The sequence below is a fragment of the Bombina bombina genome, chromosome 11 (genome assembly GCF_027579735.1).
Source record: "Bombina bombina isolate aBomBom1 chromosome 11, aBomBom1.pri, whole genome shotgun sequence".
Classification (NCBI taxonomy): Eukaryota; Metazoa; Chordata; class Amphibia; order Anura; family Bombinatoridae; genus Bombina; species Bombina bombina.
The window spans coordinates 178926769-178946659 of record NC_069509.1 but is presented as its reverse complement, the minus strand read 5'-3'; the positions used below and the strand labels follow the sequence as shown (position 1 = coordinate 178946659).

Here is a 19891-nt window from a genome sequence, read left to right as displayed (position 1 = left end):
CGCCGACACCTACATAATATTTATTAACCCCTAATCTGTCCCCCCCCCCAACGTCGCCGCAACCTAACTACACTTATTAACCCCTAATCTGCCGACCGGACCTCGCCGCTACTCTAATAAATGTATTAACCCCTAAACCGCTGCACTCCCGCCTCGCAATCCCTATAATAAATAGTATTGACCCCTAATCTGCCCTCCCTAACATCGCAGCCACCTAACTTCAAGTATTAACCCCTAATCTGCCGACCGGGCCTCGCCGCTACTATAATAATAGTATTAACCCCTAAAGCTAAGTCTAACCCTAACCCTAACACCCCCCTAAATTAAATATAATTTTAATCTAACGAAATAAATTAAATATTATTAGCTAAAGTCTTCCTATTTAAAACTAAATACTTACCTGTAAAATAAACCCTAATATAGCTACAATATAACTAATAGTTACATTGTAGCTAGCTTAGGGTTTATTTTTATTTTACAGGAAAGTTTGTTTTTATTTTAACTAGGTAGAATAGCTATTAAATAGTTATTTACTATTTAATAGCTACCTAGTTAAAATAATTACCAAATTACCTGTAAAATAAATCCTAACCTAAGTTACAATTGAACCTAACACTACACTATCAATAAATTAATTAAATAAATTACCTACAATTACCTACAATTAAATAAACTAAACTAAATTACAAAAAAAACAAACACTAAATTACAAAAAATAAAAAAAGATTACAAGAATTTTAAGCTAATTACACCTACTCTAAACCCCCTAATAAAATAACAAAGCCCCCCAAAATAAAAAAATTTCCCTACCCTAATCTAAATTAAAAAAGTTAACAGCTCTATTACCAGCCCTTAAAAGGGCTTTTTGCGGGGCATGCCCCAAAGAAATCAGCTCTTTTGCCTGTAAAAAAAAACACAATACCACCCCCCAACATTATAACCCACCACCCACATACCCCTACTCTAACCCAAACCCCCCTTAAATAAACCTAACACTACCCCCCTGAAGATCTCCCTACCTTGAGTCGTGTTCACCCAGCCGGGCACCGATGGACCAAAAGAGGACATCCGGAGTAGCAGAAGTCTTCATCCTATCCGGGCAGAAGAGGACATCCGGACCGGCAGACATCTTCATCCAAGCGGCATCTTCTATCTTCATCCATCCGGAGCGGAGCCATCTTCTTCCAGCCGACGCGGATCCATCCTTCTTCCCTGACGCCTACTTGCCGAATGAAGGTTCCTTTAAATTACGTCATCCAAGATGGTGTCCCTCGAATTCCGATTGGCTGATAGGATTCTATCAGCCAATCGGAATTAAGGTAGGAAAAATCTGATTGGCTGATTGAATCAGCCAATCAGATTCAAGTTCAATCGGATTGGCTGATCCAATCAGCCAATCAGATTGAGCTTGCATTCTATTGGCTGATCGGAACAGATGGCTCCGCTCCGGATGGATGAAGATAGAAGATGCCGCTTGGATGATGTCTGCCGGTCCGGATATCCTCTTCTGCCCGGGTAGGATGAAGACTTCTGCCACTCCGGATGTCCTCTTTTGGTCCATCGGTGCCCGGCTGGGTGAACACGACTCAAGGTAGGGAGATCTTCAGGGGGTAGTGTTAGGTTTATTTAAGGGGGGTTTGGGTTAGAGTAGGGGTATGTGGGTGGTGGGTTGTAATGTTGGGGGGTGGTATTGTGTTTTTTTTTACAGGCAAAAGAGCTGATTTCTTTGGGGCATGCCCCGCAAAAAGTCCTTTTAAGGGCTGGTAATAGAGCTGTTAACTTTTTTTTTTTTTTTTCAAAAGCTTTATTAAATATCTTGCATACATACATCAAAATTTACATGTTTCTCCAGTTTGTTCGTTGCAAGCAAAGGTACAAAATAACTGATACAATTTACAACTGTGCTGATATTCTTGAAAAGTCCGGTTAAGGATTCTGTTCTCCACAATATAAAGTCCTTATACATGTAGTGTACCTTAAGGTACGAATTGTATGCAAACATTTTTAACTCATAACAAAGAATGTTGAATCAACAGTAAACATTTTCAACTCGTTCTCCTGTTGCTAACTTCACTTTTAGTGTCATTCCAAAATCTAAATTTAACTAATATGGTCAGTAGTCACCACGCACCGCCCCAGCCCGTCGCCTTCTTACCTCAATTACCTGCAATCCTCAGTCCTCCAATAACTCACCCTTTTTTTTGTTTATTCTCTCCTTCAGCCCTAATCTGAGAAGCTTTCCTTCCACTGCATTATCATTAACTCATGTGTGTCTAAGGTGTCTCTCTGCATGTGGTGATACCTTTCTAAGTGCAGCATGTTGTCCACTTGCCTCCTCCACTCTGCCACCGTGGGCAGTGTTTTGGTTTTCCAATGTTTGGGTATCAACATTTTAGCTCCGTTCAACATAACCAGCCTTAGAGCCCTACCTACTTTACTCTCAAGTGTAGGTAGTGATATGAATGATAGAGTTTGCACGCTATTTGTCAATGATTTTCCGGTGACTTTTCTAACGTGTGAGCTGTTAACTTTTTTAATTTAGATTAGGGTAGGGAATTTTTTTTATTTTGTGGGGCTTTGTTATTTTATTAGGGGGTTTAGAGTAGGTGTAATTAGCTTAAAATTCTTGTAATCTTTTTTTATTTTTTGTAATTTAGTGTTTGTTTGTTTTTGTAATTTAGTTTAGTTTATTTAATTGTAGGTAATTGTAGGTACTTGTAGTTAATTTATTTAATTTATTTATTGATAGTGTAGTGTTAGGTTTAATTGTAACTTAGATTAGGATTTATTTTACAGGTAATTTGGTAATTATTTTAACTAGGTAGCTATTAAATAGTTAATAACTATTTAATAGCTATTGTACCTAGTTAAAATAAATACAAAGTTGCCTGCAAAATAAATATAAATCCTAAAATAGCTACAATATAATTATTAGTTATATTGTAGCTATATTAGGGTTTATTTTACAGGTAAGTATTTAGTTTTAAATAGGAAGACTTTAGTTAATAATATTTAATTTATTTCGTTAGATTAAAATTATATTTAACTTAGGGGGTGTTAGGGTTAGGGTTAGACTTAGCTTTAGGGGTTAATATATTTATGATATATTATATAGTAGCGGCGAGGTCCGGTCGGCAGATTAGGGGTTAATACTTGAAGTTAGGTGGCTGCGATGTTAGGGAGGGCAGATTAGGGGTTAATACTATTTATTATAGGGTTTGCGAGGCGGGAGTGCGGCGGTTTAGGGATTAATACATTTATTAGAGTAGCGGCGAGGTCCGGTCGGCAGATTGGGGGTTAATAAGTGTAGGTAGGTAGCGGCGACATTTGGGGGGGCAGATTAGGGGTTAATACTTGAAGTTAGGTGGCTGCGATGTTAGGGAGGGCAGATTAGGGGTTAATAATATTTATTATAGGATTTGCGAGGCGGGAGTGCGGCGGTTTAGGGATTAATACATTTATTAGAGTAGCGGCGAGGTCCAGTCGGCAGATTAGGGGTTAATAAGTGTAGGTAGGTAGTGGCGACGTTGGGGGGGCAGATTAGGGGTTAATAAATATTATGTAGGTGTCGGCGATGTTAGGGGCAGCAGATTAGGGGTTCATAGGGATAATGTAGGTGGCAGCGGTGTGCGGTCGGCAGATTAGGGGTTAAAAATATTTATTATAGTGGCGGCGATGTGGGGGACCTCGGTTTAGGGGTACATAGGTAGCTTATGGGTGTTAGTGTACTTTAGAGCACAGTAGTTAAGAGCTGTATAAACTGGCGTTAGCCCAGAAAGCTCTTAACTACTGACTTTTTTCTGTGGCTAGAGTCTTGTCGGTAGAGGGTCTACTGCTCACTTCAGCCAAGACTCTAAATAGCAGCGTTAGTAAGATCCCATTGAAAAGATAGGATACGCAATTGGCGTAAGGGGATCTGCGGTATGGAAAAGTCGCGGCTTGAAAGTGAGCGTTAGACCCTTTCCTGGCTGACTCTAAATACCAGCGGGCGGTAAAAAGCAGCGTTAGGAGCCCTTAACGCTGCTTTTGACGGCTACCGCAGAACTCTAAATCTAGGAGTTAGTGTTTTGTGTAATAAATTCAATTTTTGATTTTTTGACAATTTATGTTGGGTATAGGAAAATATATTATAACATTATTATTTAATTTTATTAATTTAATCTTGATCTGTCTTGTATAGATATAACTAGGGAAATGTTTTAGCATTGTGGTGTTAAAATCGAATAGTTTATTCTATTTGGTCTAACGCCAGATATAGAATATTATATGTGCAGATCAGTTACTGATTTAATTTTAGATGTCTTTTTATAAATATGTGAAGAAATTAATATTCTCATTCATGCCATGAGGAGAAATTGAATTCATCAGATATTTCCACCGACTTTCTCTTTTAAGAAGGATTTCTTCTAGGTTTCCTTTTCTGATGCGTAGTGATATTATTTCTAGGCCGAAGCACTGAAATGCTGTTGTTTTGCCTTCATGGTGATTTAAAAAATATTACAACCGTAGCGGCTCATTTTTAGCACAACCTGACTTCGTCAATAATATAATTTTTGACACTACAATGAGTAAGTCACATACACAAAAATGCACCAATAGAAGGAATTCAATTTGACACAAGGTAGTACTAAGCAACACTATAACTTGAACGATATAGACCCATTATTGATAATCTCAACCCAATAAAGATCGGGTAATATCGCCAATGCACCAGAGATTGTCTAACCTCTAAAAATATTTCACACCTATACTAAGATTATCCATCAACCTAACTAAGGTTAACGACAATTCCGGAATATATAATGACAGCAGAATAACAACAATACTAAGAAGACAAACTCTATCTGTCAGTAATAGAAAAGCTGCATTCATACAACTAATGATTCACATAAACAATACATAAACGTAAGACACTATCAAGGAATGCATCCATCTTCTGAATTAACTACCAATTGTGGATGATCAAGCTGCTTAACATTTTTGTCAAGCAGAACGTATAATGAATATTGTCACTAACGATTTACAGACTCTCCGATGATCTGTCACTCAAAAGAGTGCATCACAACAATGATGCGCTCCAATTCGTCAATTCAATTTAAGAGGTGTGTTTTTTTACCATAAAAAGCCGCCAAAGCCGCGGCGCCCTCGCCTTTGAAAAAGCCGGAGTTTCCGGCGAAACATGTTAGGGGAAAGGGTATATGGGACCCTTTATTTTTAACGGTTAATGTAGATCTAGACTGGTAATTACTGATATCTGAGCTGACACGCGTTTATACTTAGATTTTGTTAGACGAGGCAGAGCATCAATATACTACTAACGGACAGTGACTGACATCAATATACTACTAACGGACAGTCTTTCTGGCTCTGTTTATATATTGGTGTTGTAATATCATTATTTACTTTTATATTGGTTACTATTAATATGAATATATATCTCTGATCCTTTTCATTAACCCAGATTGCAACCATTGTGATTGTAATATAACGAATCTGTTACAATTTATCACAACAGCAAACAATTGCTACTAGAGGGCTGCAACCTTTTTAAATAAAATGTGACCAAATTGTTACAAAGATACTATAGCAGCAAGTAACTGCAACTAAAGGGTAAAGCAACGATAAAATATAGAATTAAGGACGACATACATTAATATTTTATAGAGGTTACCATATCCAACAGTGTATTTATGCACATCTGATACCCAATACTATGAACTGACCAACAACAAACGTATAGCTGCCGGTAACATTGGACTTGGTCCACTGTTTGTTTAGGATCCTAAGATTAGACAATTTATTATATTAGGAATAGAAAAATATGACAACTGAATATTAATTCATTGGAATAATAAATTCATTATTTTTTCAATTCCCATATTGGATATAAGTAGCCTACTTGATATATACAATTACCCTTGTAGTCTAACAACGATCTTACAGGAGTCAATAATAAAAGGTCTCCTGTACACTATTAGAATACTCAGATCAGTATAACGCACTACGCTTATCTGGTGAGTAGTGATGTCGCGAATAGTTCGCCGGCGAATAGTTCCCGGCGAACATAGCATGTTCGCGTTCGCTGGGGACGGCGAACATATGCGATGTTCGGTCCGCCCCCTATTCTTTATCATTGAGTAAACTTTGACCCTGTACCTCACAGTCAGAAGACACATTACAGCCAATCAGCAGCAGACCCTCCCTCCCAGACCCTCCTACCTCCTGGACAGCATCCATTTTAGATTAATTTGGAAGCTGCATTCTTAGTGAGAGGAGGGACAGTGTAGCTGCTGCTGATTTAATAGGGAAATCGATAACTAGGCTAGTGTATTCAGTGTCCACTACAGTCCTGAAGGACTCATCTGATCTCTGCTGTAAGGACAGCACCAAAAAGCCCTTTTTAGGGCTAGAACATCAGTCTTTTTTTTTTTTTTTCCTGTGTAATCTAATTGCAGTTGCCTGCCTGCCAGCGTGTGTGTCAGGCTCACAGCGTATACTGTGCCCACTTGCCCAGTGCCACCACTCATATCTGGTGTAACAGTAGTGTACATTTAAAAAAAAACAACACTTTTTTGACTGTGAAATAATAGCAGACAGCTGCCAGTACCCAAGATGGCCGCCAATAAGGCAGATGGGGAGGGTTAGAGAGCTGTTTTGGGGCGGGTCAGGGAGGTTGGGGGCTAAGGGGGGATGCTTCACCACAGCACATGTAAATATGCTAAAAAAATATTTTAAAAACCTTTTATTTTAGTACTGGCAGACTTTCTGCCAGTACTTAAGATGGCGGGGACAATTGTGGGGTGGGGGAGGGGAGGGAAGGGAGCTGTTTGGGAGGGATCAGGGGGTCTGATGTGTCAGGTGGGAGGCTGATCTCTACACTAAAGCTAAAATTAACCCTGCAAGCTCCCTACAAACTACCTAATTAACCCCTTTACTGCTAGCCATAATACACGTGTGATGCGCAGCAGCATTTAGTGGCCTTCTTATTACCAGAAAGCAACACCAAAGTCATATATATCTGCTATTTCTGAACAAAGGGGATCCCAGAGAAGCATTTACAACCATTTGTGCCATAATTGCACAAGCTGTTTGTAAATAATTTCAGTGAGAAACCTAAAATTGCGAAAAAAATTAAGTTTTTTTTAAATTTGATCGCATTTGGCGGTGAAATGGTGGCATGAAATATACCAAAATGGGCCTAGATCAATACTTTGGGTTGTCTACTACACTACACTTAAGCTAAAATTAACTCTACAAGCTCCCTACATGCTCCCTAATTAACCCCTTCACTGCTGGGCATAAAACACGTGTGGTGCGCAGTGGCATTTAGCAGCCTTCTAATTACCAAAAAGCAACGCCAAAGCCATATAAGTCTGCTATTTCTGAACAAAGGGGATCCCAGAGAAGCATTTACAACCATTTATGCCATAATTGCATAAGTTGTTTGTAAATAATTTCTGTGAGAAACCTAAAGTTTGTGAAAAAGTGAAAAAAAAATTTTTATTTGATCGCATTTGGCGGTGAAATGGTGGCATTAAATATACCAAAATGGGCCTAGATAAATACTTTGGGTTGTCTACTACACTACACTTAAGCTAAAATTAACTCTACAAGCTGCCTACATGCTCCCTAATTAACCCCTTCACTGCTGGGCATAAAACACGTGTGGTGCACAGTGGCATTTAGCAGCCTTCTAATTACCAAAAAGCAACGCCAAAGCCATATAAGTCTGCTATAATGGCATGTCTGGCACACAGTGTTGGGGCAAGGGTCCATCTGACCACTGATACCTGGTCTGCAAAGCATGGTCAGGGCAGGTATATCACCTACACTGCGCACTGTGAAGCGGGCGTAACCCTTACACTACCTGATCGATTCAACATCATACCTGATGTTTTAAAGCACGTTATTCCAAAAAATTTAGGAATGTTAGGTGATTTATGCCCTTTATGGATTAAAACCAGACTCTGCATCAACTATGTAATTTTCCATGGGAGTTTTGCCATGGATCCCCCTCCGGCATGCCACAGTCCAGGTGTTAGCACCCTTGAAACAACTTTTCCATCACTATTGTGGCCAGAAAGAGTCCCTGTGGGTTTTAATATTCGCCTGCCTATTGAAGTCTATGGCGTTTCGCCCGGTTCGCCGGTTCGCGAACAGTTGTGGAAGTTCGCGTTCTCCGTTCGCGAACCCAAATTTTTATGTTCGCGACATCACTACTGGTGAGACGTCCTGACTCCTGGGTAACTTCACATGCGTGAGCTCAATGTTATCTATATGACACACATGAATTAACACCCTCTAGTGGTGAAAAATGCATTCAGATAAGAGGCGGCATTCAAGGTCTAAAAAAATTAGCATATGAACCTCCTAGGTTTAGCTTTGAACTAAGAATACCAAGAGAACAAAGCAAAATTGATGATAAAAGTAAATTGCAAAGTTGTTTAAAATGACATGCCATATTTGAATCATGAAAGTTTATTTTGGACTTGACTGTCCCTTTAATAATGTATTTATTGATATTTGTAGTAACATAGTAGATAAGGTTGAAAAAAGACTGAAGTCCATCGAGTTCAACCTATACAAATCTAAAATACTTACAAAAAGCTCCAGTTAAGCTTAAATAACCCCACTAAAAGGTGACCCATTTAATACTAGCAATCATATCCATGAATTTTGTTTATATACAGAAATGTATCCAGATTATTTTTAAATCTATCTAGGGTATTGGCATTCACTACCTCCTTTGGTAATGAGTTCCACAATTTTATTGCTCTTACAGTGAAAAAACGTTTCCGTTGCAGGAGATTAAATCTCCTTTCCTCCAACCTTAAATTGTGACCTCTTGTCAGAAACAATTTTCTTGGAATAAACAGAGCTTCTGCCATCTCTGTATATGGGCCTTGAATATATTTATATAAAGTAATCGTCACCTCTCAAGCGCCTTTTTTCTAAAAAAAAACAGACCCAGTTTGGCTAGCCTCTCCTCATAGGTTAAATTCTCCAATCCCCTTATTAGCTTTGTGGCCCTTCTCTGAACTTTTTCTAGTTCTGCAATATCTTTTTTTGCGATCGGTCCCCAGAACTGCACTCCATACTCAAGGTGAGGTCTTACCAGGGCTTTATATATTGACATAATTATGCTTTCCTCCCTTGAATCAATGCCTCTTTTAATACATGCTAGTATCTTATTAGCCTTTGAAGCCGCCGTCCTGCATTGTGCACCCATCTTTAGTTTGTTATCTATTACTACTCCTAAATCCCTTTCCTCCTCTGTTTGACTAAGTCTTGTCCCATTTAAAAAATACGTTGCCTGCTTATTTTTACTTCCAAAATGTAGAACCTTGCATTTTTCTGTATTAAATCTCATTTTCCATTTACTTGTCCATACTTCTAATTTTTGCAGAACCCTTTGTAATGAAAGTTCATCCCGTTCTGACCTAATGACCTTACTTAATTTAGTATCATCTGCAAAAATAGAGATGTCGCTATTTAATCAATGCTACAAGTCATTTATAAAAATATTAAAAAGAACAGGGCCCTTTACTGATCCCTGGGGGACTCCACTGATTACCTTTTTCCAATCTGAGTATGATCCATTTACTTCTACTCGTTGCTCCCTATCTTATATCCAGTTATTTATCCATGAGCTAACATTTTCAGCTATTCCCAGTCCCTTAATTGTGTGCATTAATCTCTCATGTGGCACTGTATCAAATGCCTTTGCAAAATCTAAGTATATCACATCAACTGATTCCCCTTTATCTATATTTTTACTTACTTCCTCGTAGAATCTAATTAGATTAGTTTGACGTGATCTATTTCTCCTAAAACCATGCTGATTAGAACTCATAATCTTGTTTACATGAATATGCTCATCAATATAATCCCTTATAATCCCTTCAAATATTTTCCCCACTATTGATGTCAGACTAACTGGTCTATAGCTTCCTGGATCATCCCTGCTTCCCATTTTGAAGAGTGGCACCACATCAGCTTTACGCCAATCCTGGGGTACCATGCCTGAGGATAATGAGTCTTGAAAACTCAAGAGTAGAGGTTTGTCTATAACAGTGCTAAGTTCCCTTAACACCCTTGGGTGTATTCCATCTGGGCCTGGAGTTTTATTTACCTTAATATTATCCAGTAAACATCAGAAGATGAAATATTCTGCCAAAAACAATCCCAAATACAGAAATCATCACATGAGATGTCTTTATCCTTCAGAGAAGCATTCACAATAAACACTGCAGTTGCCAAATGCATGTGGTTTATGTTTCACCAATTTGATTACAGGCAGTCCCCGGGTTACAGACATCCGACTTAAGTACCACTCGTACTTACATACAGAGAAAATAGAGCTTTATCGACAATCCTTCTTTCCAGGATAATCCAAAATACTGAAAATCCAATTGTCACAAGGACAGAAAGTGATGTGAAATTTTCTGAACAGGGGCACAGATAGCAAAACAAACTTTATCCTATGCTATCCAAAACAAAACAAAAAATGTTTGACTAGAGTTTCACCTAAAAAAAGGGCCTGTTCCAACTTACATACAAATTCAACTTAAGAACAAACCTAAAGTCCCTATCTTGTACGTAACCCGGGGACTGCCTGTATTTCATTTGTTCGTACCATTTGATGCCAAAAAAGGTGCAAGGAGAGATAGGAAAAGGGGGAATGAGCTAAATGGTTTTTCTAATTAGCACCTCTGTTTGTAATGATGTACTGGAGGTCTGACCATTCATGTGCCCATTGTCCCCTGTCCAATCGTGTCATATTATTACTAATGACTGATGTTAGGAACAGCCAGGCACTTAATGTTGGATCAAGCCTTAACCTAGCATAGGGAGGTGATGAACTAGAGGAGGCTCAGACATTTCTAATCACTTTAAATTGAAAATTAAAACTATTAGTTGTGTGACTTCTGTATATAAAGGCACTTTTCAGTTCTTTTTTCGAACACCCCACTCCCACCAACTTTACCCCCAAAATATTGCCTAGTGCAGTTATTTTATTAAAAAAATAAAAATGGTACAATTTCTATTTTTTAATAAAATACACTACACTGTGTTTTGGGGGTAAAGTTGGCGGGAGTGGGGTGTTAAAAAAAACACACATTTGTAAGTGAATTTAACTCACTAAGGAGTAGATTACAAATGGAGCTTAAATTTATTGCGTGCCACACGCTATAAATAATCAGCCAGTACAAGTGGTAGCAATTAGTGCTCCATTTGTAATCTAGTGCTTAGTGAGTTAAATTCACTTACAAATGTGCTGGGGTTTTTTTTTGCTTTGTTTTAATTAATGCATGGAAATGGAAATGTTTCTGTAAAACATCATTAAAATATTTAAAAGCTTTAATCATATAGCATGCAAAAAGAAAAAACGTCTGAAGTGCAGTAAGCATAGTTTGAAAAATATTTTAGTATCCAACAGAATCTAGAAGTTTGTATATTGTCTTTAATTAGAACTTTAAGCGCTAGGATCACTGAAATACTTACTGTTTTATCTGGAAGAGCAACTGATCGCAGGTTTGTAAAACTCGAGACTCTGTGGGAGCATTTGTTTAAGATTTTTCTCTTCCACACAGACGCTCCTTTATATTCATAGGTGGTAGGACACTTCCCAGCAATATCCACCTACAGCAGAAGTAAAAAATAATGTTTGTTTTGTCATCAAATGAGAGGGATCAATGAAAACTGCAAAGTAGAACAAATACTTAAAAAATGAATATTAAACATGTTGATCAAACCATTCGCTTCTGCTTTATTAAAGGATCATGAAACATATAGGGCACGATTACAAGTGGAATGCTAAATATTTGTAATACCAGTGCATGATAATGTGCACTGGTATTACAAGTAAATCGCAATGCGAAAGTGAGCTCGCGTTTGCGTTGCTAGTAAGCATTGTGCTCAAGAGAGTGCACTTCCTTTGACTTCTATGGGAGCCTCGTTCTGATGCTGTCAGAGGTAAGTCACGCAGAGATGGGCAGCATTTTTAAATATATTTGTATATGAATATATACAGTACATATATATTTAAGTGTTAGTATATGTATATACACATATTAACACATAAATATATATGTATATAAGCATATACATATATATTTACATTGCGGTCTATAGGAACACACAGGTCACATAGACCGCAATGTAAAGGCTCTTTTCAGTGCCGTTTTTTTCTTAACACCCCACTCCCACCAACTCTAAAGCCCCAAAACTGCCTAGTACAGTTTTCTTTGTTATTTGGGGGACATTTAGAAAATTAAAAAGAGATCAGATCTCTGGTTAATGTTCTGAGCAATAATTGCTACCGTGAACCAGCCACTTGTTATGGCACCAACAATTTAGTGCTCCACTTGTAATCTTGCCCAGCAATTTTCTTTCACGAAGCACGCAATTTGATCAAATTTGCTTCATTCTTAGGTTTTTATTTATTGAAGTGATACCTAGATAGGTAGTGTGCACTGTCAGGAGCACTATATGACAGGAAAAAGTTCTGCCATCTAGTGCTCTTGCTAATAAATAATATAAATAATATTCTTGCAAAGCTGCTTCCATATAGTGCTACAGACCAGGAATAGGCACGGACCAAGGCTGTGGCGGACATTTTCCAAAGTACAGATGTTAGTGAAGGACACCAAGGTACTTTTCAAATTAAAAACATCAAAAAACACTCTCTTTACTGAGAGGGTAGTGGATGCTTGGTGGAATAGCCATCCAGCAGAAGTGGTAGAGACAGTGAAGGAGTTTAAAAATGCATGGGATAGGTATAAGGCTATGCTAGAGGTAAGGCCAGGATGGGCTGAATGGTTCCTATCTCCCAATACATTCTATGTTTCTATAAGTCAGGAGAGCGGCACTTTGCTATCAAATGGGCTGCTTGTTGCCCCTGGTCTAGTTCCACAAGTACAAATTAGTCATCTAATCAAAGAAGTTTAAAATAGCATTTATATAAAGACTGCTTGTGGTATACTAGTATAAAATGTTTTCAAAATTCTAACCTTTCATTTTTTATTTTTTATTGAGAGTCTGCAACTCCTAACCAAACTCACCCACCTTGATGTTAATTGCATTATCATCATGGTTGGTAATGGTTACCTATTTGGTTAGGTAAGGTTTATCAGAGTAGGCGGCGGTCTTTTACACACAGACACCAGCATCACGCTGCCGCACAGATCAAGGAATCGGGACGGGTCACGGCTCAAGGGTGGTTGACAGTGGCTGCACTCTCCCTTACTCACTTTTCCTATACTAGGCGATGTCCTGTGGGTGCGACCTTCAACCCCGCAAAACGTGGTGCCGCCTGCGTCAAGAAGGAGTCAGGACCAGCATTCATCTGTCCTACTCCTCCCTGCCCACCGCAAAATGGGTGGCGGACACTGCAAGTGCCAGTCACAGACACCAGTGTCCGTGTATAGACACCTTGCCTATCCCTGCTTCAGACACATGCACACTACTGAACCTACCTTCCTGTTTTTCAACAAAGTACACCAAGAAAACAAAGAAAATTTGATAACAGAAGTTAATTAGAACTTTATTTAAAAATATGTGTTCTATCTGAATCACAAAATAAAAAAATTGGAGTTTTATGTCACTTTAACATTTGAGCACATTGCCATAAAACTTACATTATTGGATCACATAAGCTTCCTGTTTCTGATAATCTGTAAACCACCAGTACGTTGAATGTTAAAGCAATTATAACAAAAAGTTTCCAAATTACTTTTATTACCAAATCATGGTCTCTAGTTCACACATCTTAAAAATTTGACCTGTTAGGGAGGGCTGAGGACAGCTTTAAAACCAGCATGGTAGAGTAAGATACTGCCCAACTGTCGTGGTATTAGGGACTCAGGAGGTTGGGGAGCATCAATGTTTTTTTGTGTGAGGAAAAGTCAGGAGGGTGTAGGGGACACAGGTGGAAAGTGTATGGGATTGTGGGCGTGTCTGGTTGGACGGCGGGCGTGTCTGTTAGTTTGTGGGCGTGGCTCATGGTCTATGGGCGGGGATAAGGGAGATTCTGCAAATAGGGACATATAGCTGTCTCAGAGGAACAGCAGTATACAAAGCTCAGAATTAGAGATTGCCCCTCTCAAATAGAGACAGTTTGGAGGTATTAAGCAACCAAGGACATTTATAACAACGAAAAAAATCTCATCTGGTCAATATAAATTAACATTATTTTTTTTGTTCACAGCTAATTAACTTATTTGTTTATATTATGATAGACAAACATATTAATGGATCTACAGCAGTGGAGATTATACAGCTGTGAAAAAACATATTAAACAACACAAGTGTTGTCACCTCTTCAACGGTTCCAGTTCCATATGACGTCTTCCGGGTGACCTGGAGCACACTAAGAATCCCTCGCTTCAGGTTAAGAGCCCAGGTTGGCTCCAGTCTTGTTGGACAAATCTTTTGAATTTTGCCGTCATGATAGGAAAACTGAAGAGGGTATCTTTTAAGGACGTCACTATGAAAGGAGAAGCATGTTTACTTTATGACAACTAGCTTGTTCAGTCCTCTTACAGCTTCAAACGTACAAACAAATGCACAAGACCCCAAAACAATTCCAAAGAACCCATCCAATTCATGCACAGCTTCTCCCCAGCACAATGTCTCCCCATTACCCTAACACTCGTACCCAAACATATTCCCTACCGCTGTTGCCTCACTGCAATCTGTACATCACTTTCCATGGACAGAAATATTTCTAAAATGGAATCCCAAGGTACTTAACAAACTCTGGATTTTAAGAACGACAATGTAACCAAATAAATTTGGCTTATAGTGACCACCACCATCTTATTTAACAAAATGCTTTATTTTGTTACAGCAGTTTATTTTTGATAAATGACCCTGACATATGCAACCAGTAGGATCCCCTGCCACAGGGATAATAGGAGACACACATATGCCACTTTAATTTGCTGACAGTAAAATATTCTTATCTGGGTGTGACATGGTAGCCTACCCGCTGAGCAACCTGGCTATAGTGTCCAGTTACATTAAATTAGAGCAGACATCATTGTTACATACATGTTTGCTGAGCATTCACCAGTGATGTAAGCGTGTTCTGAACATGCGCTGGTGTAATGCCCACGTAAAACAGGAGGAGAACATAGGAAATTATTTTTACAAAAATAGTTGTATGTCCAAATATAATGTCGGCTGCTTCTTTTACAAACCTTAAACTCTCAAACTCTGTCTCTGAGCCTTGTTTCGATGTCACATTTGCTCTCATGTGTACATCTTGTAGCTGAAAAGCAGAAACAATACTTATTTCATGGTTAAACAAATTATTTAATAACAGAAAAATAGGTGACGATTAAATGGTACACAGACAGACAAACAAGCAAACAGACAGACAGACAGAGACATAAAGAGAGACAGACAGATAGATAGATAGATAGATAGATAGATAGATAGATAGATAGATAGCAGACAAAGAGGCAAATAGACAGACAGAGAGACAAACAAGCAAACAGACAGACAGACAGAGACATACACAGAGACAGACAGATATATAGATGATGATAGATAGATAGATAGATAGATAGATAGATAGATAGATAGAAAGATAGATAGATAGATAGATAGATAGATAGATAGATAGATAGATAGATAGCAGACAAAGAGGCAAATAGACAGACAGACAGACAAACAAGCAAACAGACAGACAGACAGACAGATAGATAGATAGATAGATAGATAGATAGATAGATAGATAGATAGATAGAGCAGACAAAGAGGCGAATAGACAGACAGAGAGACAAACAAGCAAACAGACAGACAGACAGAGACATACAGAGAGACAGACAGATATATAGATGATAGATAGATAGTTAGTAGACAAAGAAACAAATAGACGGTCAGAGAGACAAACAAGCAAACAGACAGACAGAGATATACAGAGAGACAGACAGATAGATAGATAGATAGATAGATAGATAGATAGATAGATAGAAATCCAAAAAGAAAGAGCAGTCCAGGCTTCTTCAAAGGAATAACGATAAAAACAACTTTATTTTGGATCCATTTAAAATGAAAAAACAGCAACAGACTGTAGCAAGGGGTAAAACAGGACCAGACAGTCTGACCGTTTTTGGTCTTTTAGACCGTAATCATAGAAAAACACACGTGTCAATACTTAAATACAATTAAAAGCAATCCCATTGGTTAATCACAATGAGTACCCTGCTTAACAACGTATTAGACAGATGAGGCCAATTAGACAGTAATAGTTGTAATACCACATATAATCATAACATATATAGGAATATATGTGTGTATCTTGGACAGAAATTCATAAACCAACATACACAAATGGATATATGGATATATATATAGCGGCTTGATTCCCTACGTGCATCATATTCATAAATACTTGATACCATACAAATACTTTGCATAGCTGTCTCTAAAGTAATAGAGATGTATAGTAGAGTTGTACACTCTAATTAATTGTGTAAATAGTAGAATGCATCAAATGCCAATAACCAACATACTAAAACAATATACAGGTAGCCCTCAGTTTACGCCGGGGTTAGGTTCCAGAAGGAATGGTTGTAAATCGAAACCGTTGTAAATTGAAACCCAGTTTATAATGTAAGTCAATGGGAAGTGAGGGAGATAGGTTCCAGGCCCCTCTCAAAATTGTCATAAGTAACACCTAATACATTATTTTTAAAGCTTTGAAATGAAGACTTTAAATGCTAAACAGCATTATAAACCTAATAAAATAATCACACAACACAGAATATATAATTAAACTAAGTTAAATGAACAAAAACATTTGCTAAACAACATTATAAACCTAATAAAATAATCACACAACACAGACTTCACTTGCATTTTTCTGCAAACAGTTCTTTCTATGCATTCCAATCTGGACTGATTTATAGACAGGAAGATCTTGTTCCTTTGTAATCTGCTCGATAGCTCAGGTCTGGTTAAACTGATTAATTTCAGCTTGCTTGGCTTTGCTGCAACACAAGCGGACAGCTCCACCTACTGGCTATTTTAATCAATGCACTGCTTCTCAATGCTTTTCAATAGCAGTCACATGACTGGAAAAAAAGGTTGTTATTCTGAAACGGTGTAAATTGAACAGTTGTAAAACGAGGGCCACCTGTATACTGATAAAAGTATACAAATATATATTAATTTCTAGCTCTTGCCACTCAAATGTAAATTTAAGACCAACTATCGGTCTTCCCTTAATATCTTTCAAACCCTTATGCACTTTGGGGAGATGGTGGTAGATGGGTATTATGGGATTTTCAACCAAAATGTATGTAATAGTTTTCTGATCAATCAAGCCCATCTATACACCATCATTCACAAGTTGCCCACGTTGTTTCTTATATATCCTAGTAGGGTCCCTAGGTAAAATCAGATATGTATCAGTATCGCTAAGCTGTCTCAAGGCTTCATTCAGATACATCTGTTTCTCCATCACCACTACACTTCCCCCTTTGTCCAACAGCTTGATCACAATATTTAAATTATTCTGTAGGCTAGAAAAAGCTTCTCTCTCTCTTCTAGACAAATTCTGATGGTGTACTTGTGTATCTCTTGAAAAATCCTTCAAATCTTTTATTACCCTTTTGTGGAAAACTTCTAAGGGCTTCCCTCTATCGTGTATTGGGTAGATAGTTGATCTATTGTGTAGACTAAGTTTTATATGATCCATTTGGTCATATTCTTTTGTATCAGTCCACAATAGATCTTCCAAGGAGGTTAAAGTACAAACATCTACAAAAGATAAATTATCACTTGCCATTTATGCTGAGAGTAATTGGGTAGATTGAACACTTTCACTAGTTTGACTTCTCTTATCTGCAAAAAAAATATTTTTTGAGAGTAAGATCCCTTACTTACTTGTTCACATCCAATATAGTCTGAAACAGATCGAAATCTCTTGAGGGTACAAACCCTAAACCATAGCTTAGAACTTTCGTTTCTGTTTCTGGTGTGAAGATAAATTAATGACAGTGTTTACTGGTATTTCTTGTGATGTTTCTCCTTTTCCCCCCTCAGCTGGTACCAGGGGTTTTCTACTCCCTGATGCCCTATATTTGGACCTCCTGTATTGTTTTTCCCTTTACCTGGGGGGTGTTCTTTGGCCCATTGAAAACCAGAGTATTAACAGCAGCTTCTGCAGATTTAGAGGTACCCACAATAGGGGCCTGGGGTTGACGAGGCCCAACATATGAGTTCTCCTTCTGCTTGGGTCTAGCACCCTGGGAACTAGTATCTTTTAGTATCCCCCTACTGATAGACATAGATGCTTGGGCTCTATCTGTCATGTTTAATGTTGTATCTGGAATGGGCAACATTCCATCTGTTTCTGGTTCTGAGCCTGATTGCTCCTCAAAACTGGATGCAAATTATCCTCATCAGAATTCTCAGGCTCAGAATCAGAGAATGTTACCCTTTTCTGGAACTCATTTGTAAAGTTCCTATTTCTCCTATTTGCCCGTCTCCTATACTTATTTCCAATCCTATGTGTTTCTACATCAGTTTGATTAGACCAGTACTTATTAGGCTGGCGACGTCGCTATATGTATACTGTCATCTCTCAAGAATTTTGTGTGTTTGACTTGAATAATTAACTTTCTGGATTCCTCCATGGTAGTTTGTAGTATATCATCAAATATTACATAATTTAAACTTATTCATATCAGCTTGTAACTTGATAATCTTATTTTTAACTGCATGGGTAAATGAGCCACAAACTCCATAGTTTCTTATTTTTCTATAGATAGATAGATGATAGATAGATGGATAGATAGATAATAGATAGATAGATAGATAGATAGATAGATAGATAGATAGATAGATAGATAGATCATTCTCCTTCACATCTAGAACCTGCATAGTTAGATGAATAGCTCTAGAAATTTGCCTTTATCAAATTATATTATATCATATCATATTATATCACATTATTTTATATCATATCATATTGTATCATCACATTATATCATATCATATTATATTATAACATATTGTATCATATTATATCATATCATGTTATATCATATCATATCATAACATATTGTATCATATTATATCATGTTTTATCATATCATATAATAATATATTATATCATATCATGTCATTTTATATCATATCATATTATACTACATCATATCATTATATTACAAATAGTTTTATCTATAAAATGTGTGTAAGTGGGAGATGCTATCTAGATATAACCATGCAGCACCATGATCATTCTGCATTTTGATATATTGTGTCAAAATTAAAAAGGTAAATGTATCTAATAAATTACCATAACAGTTTCTAAATTATATAATGTTAGAATGTATACAGCATTGTTACCGGAGTACTTACCTTTAATATCATGTGACATTTCTCTAGAGCGTCTATGTGTACAGTACAATCCAGCACAACCTGGCTCCTTTCAGAAGACCCCCCTTGTAAAAAAGTGCTGGTGACAGTAGAGTAGCTATAACTGTATCTCTGTCCCTTTCGGAAAGTCGTCTGTACGTTATCTAGAGGTTAGATCCCAGATACAATGATTATTCTTATCTTTATTTGTAATATGCACTATACAGGAGGCATTATCAAGACAAAACACAGATAATCATACTGAGACAGAAGGGGACAGGAACTTGCTCTCCTTTAAGTTGTTCCCAGTGATCCATTTTACCTGCTGGAGAGTATTAAATTGTTTACAAATAGCTCCATAGCCTTTATATTGGCATTTGCTGATTTAGACTGTAGTATCCCTACCTAGACTGAAAGTTTCTATACCTAGGTATAGGCTATTGATAAACTATGTAAACACAGCCAGATGTTGTTCTTTCTAAGTACTGTACAGAGACAGAGATAAGAAAGGAAAGCA

General features: G+C 37.6%; 1 protein-coding gene across 1 annotated transcript in view; it reads right to left on the bottom strand.

Annotated features, from left to right (window-relative positions):
- Positions 1-19891, bottom strand: part of LOC128641740 (uncharacterized) — a 383379-nt gene that overhangs the window by 352448 nt on the left and 11040 nt on the right. The window contains exons 3-6 of the mRNA XM_053694265.1: positions 19378-19538; positions 15204-15274; positions 14320-14488; positions 11506-11643 (exon numbers count right to left, since the gene is read on the bottom strand). Coding sequence (XP_053550240.1) covers positions 11506-11643; positions 14320-14488; positions 15204-15274; positions 19378-19538 — 539 coding nt within the window. The remainder of the gene's footprint in view (positions 1-11505; positions 11644-14319; positions 14489-15203; positions 15275-19377; positions 19539-19891) is intronic.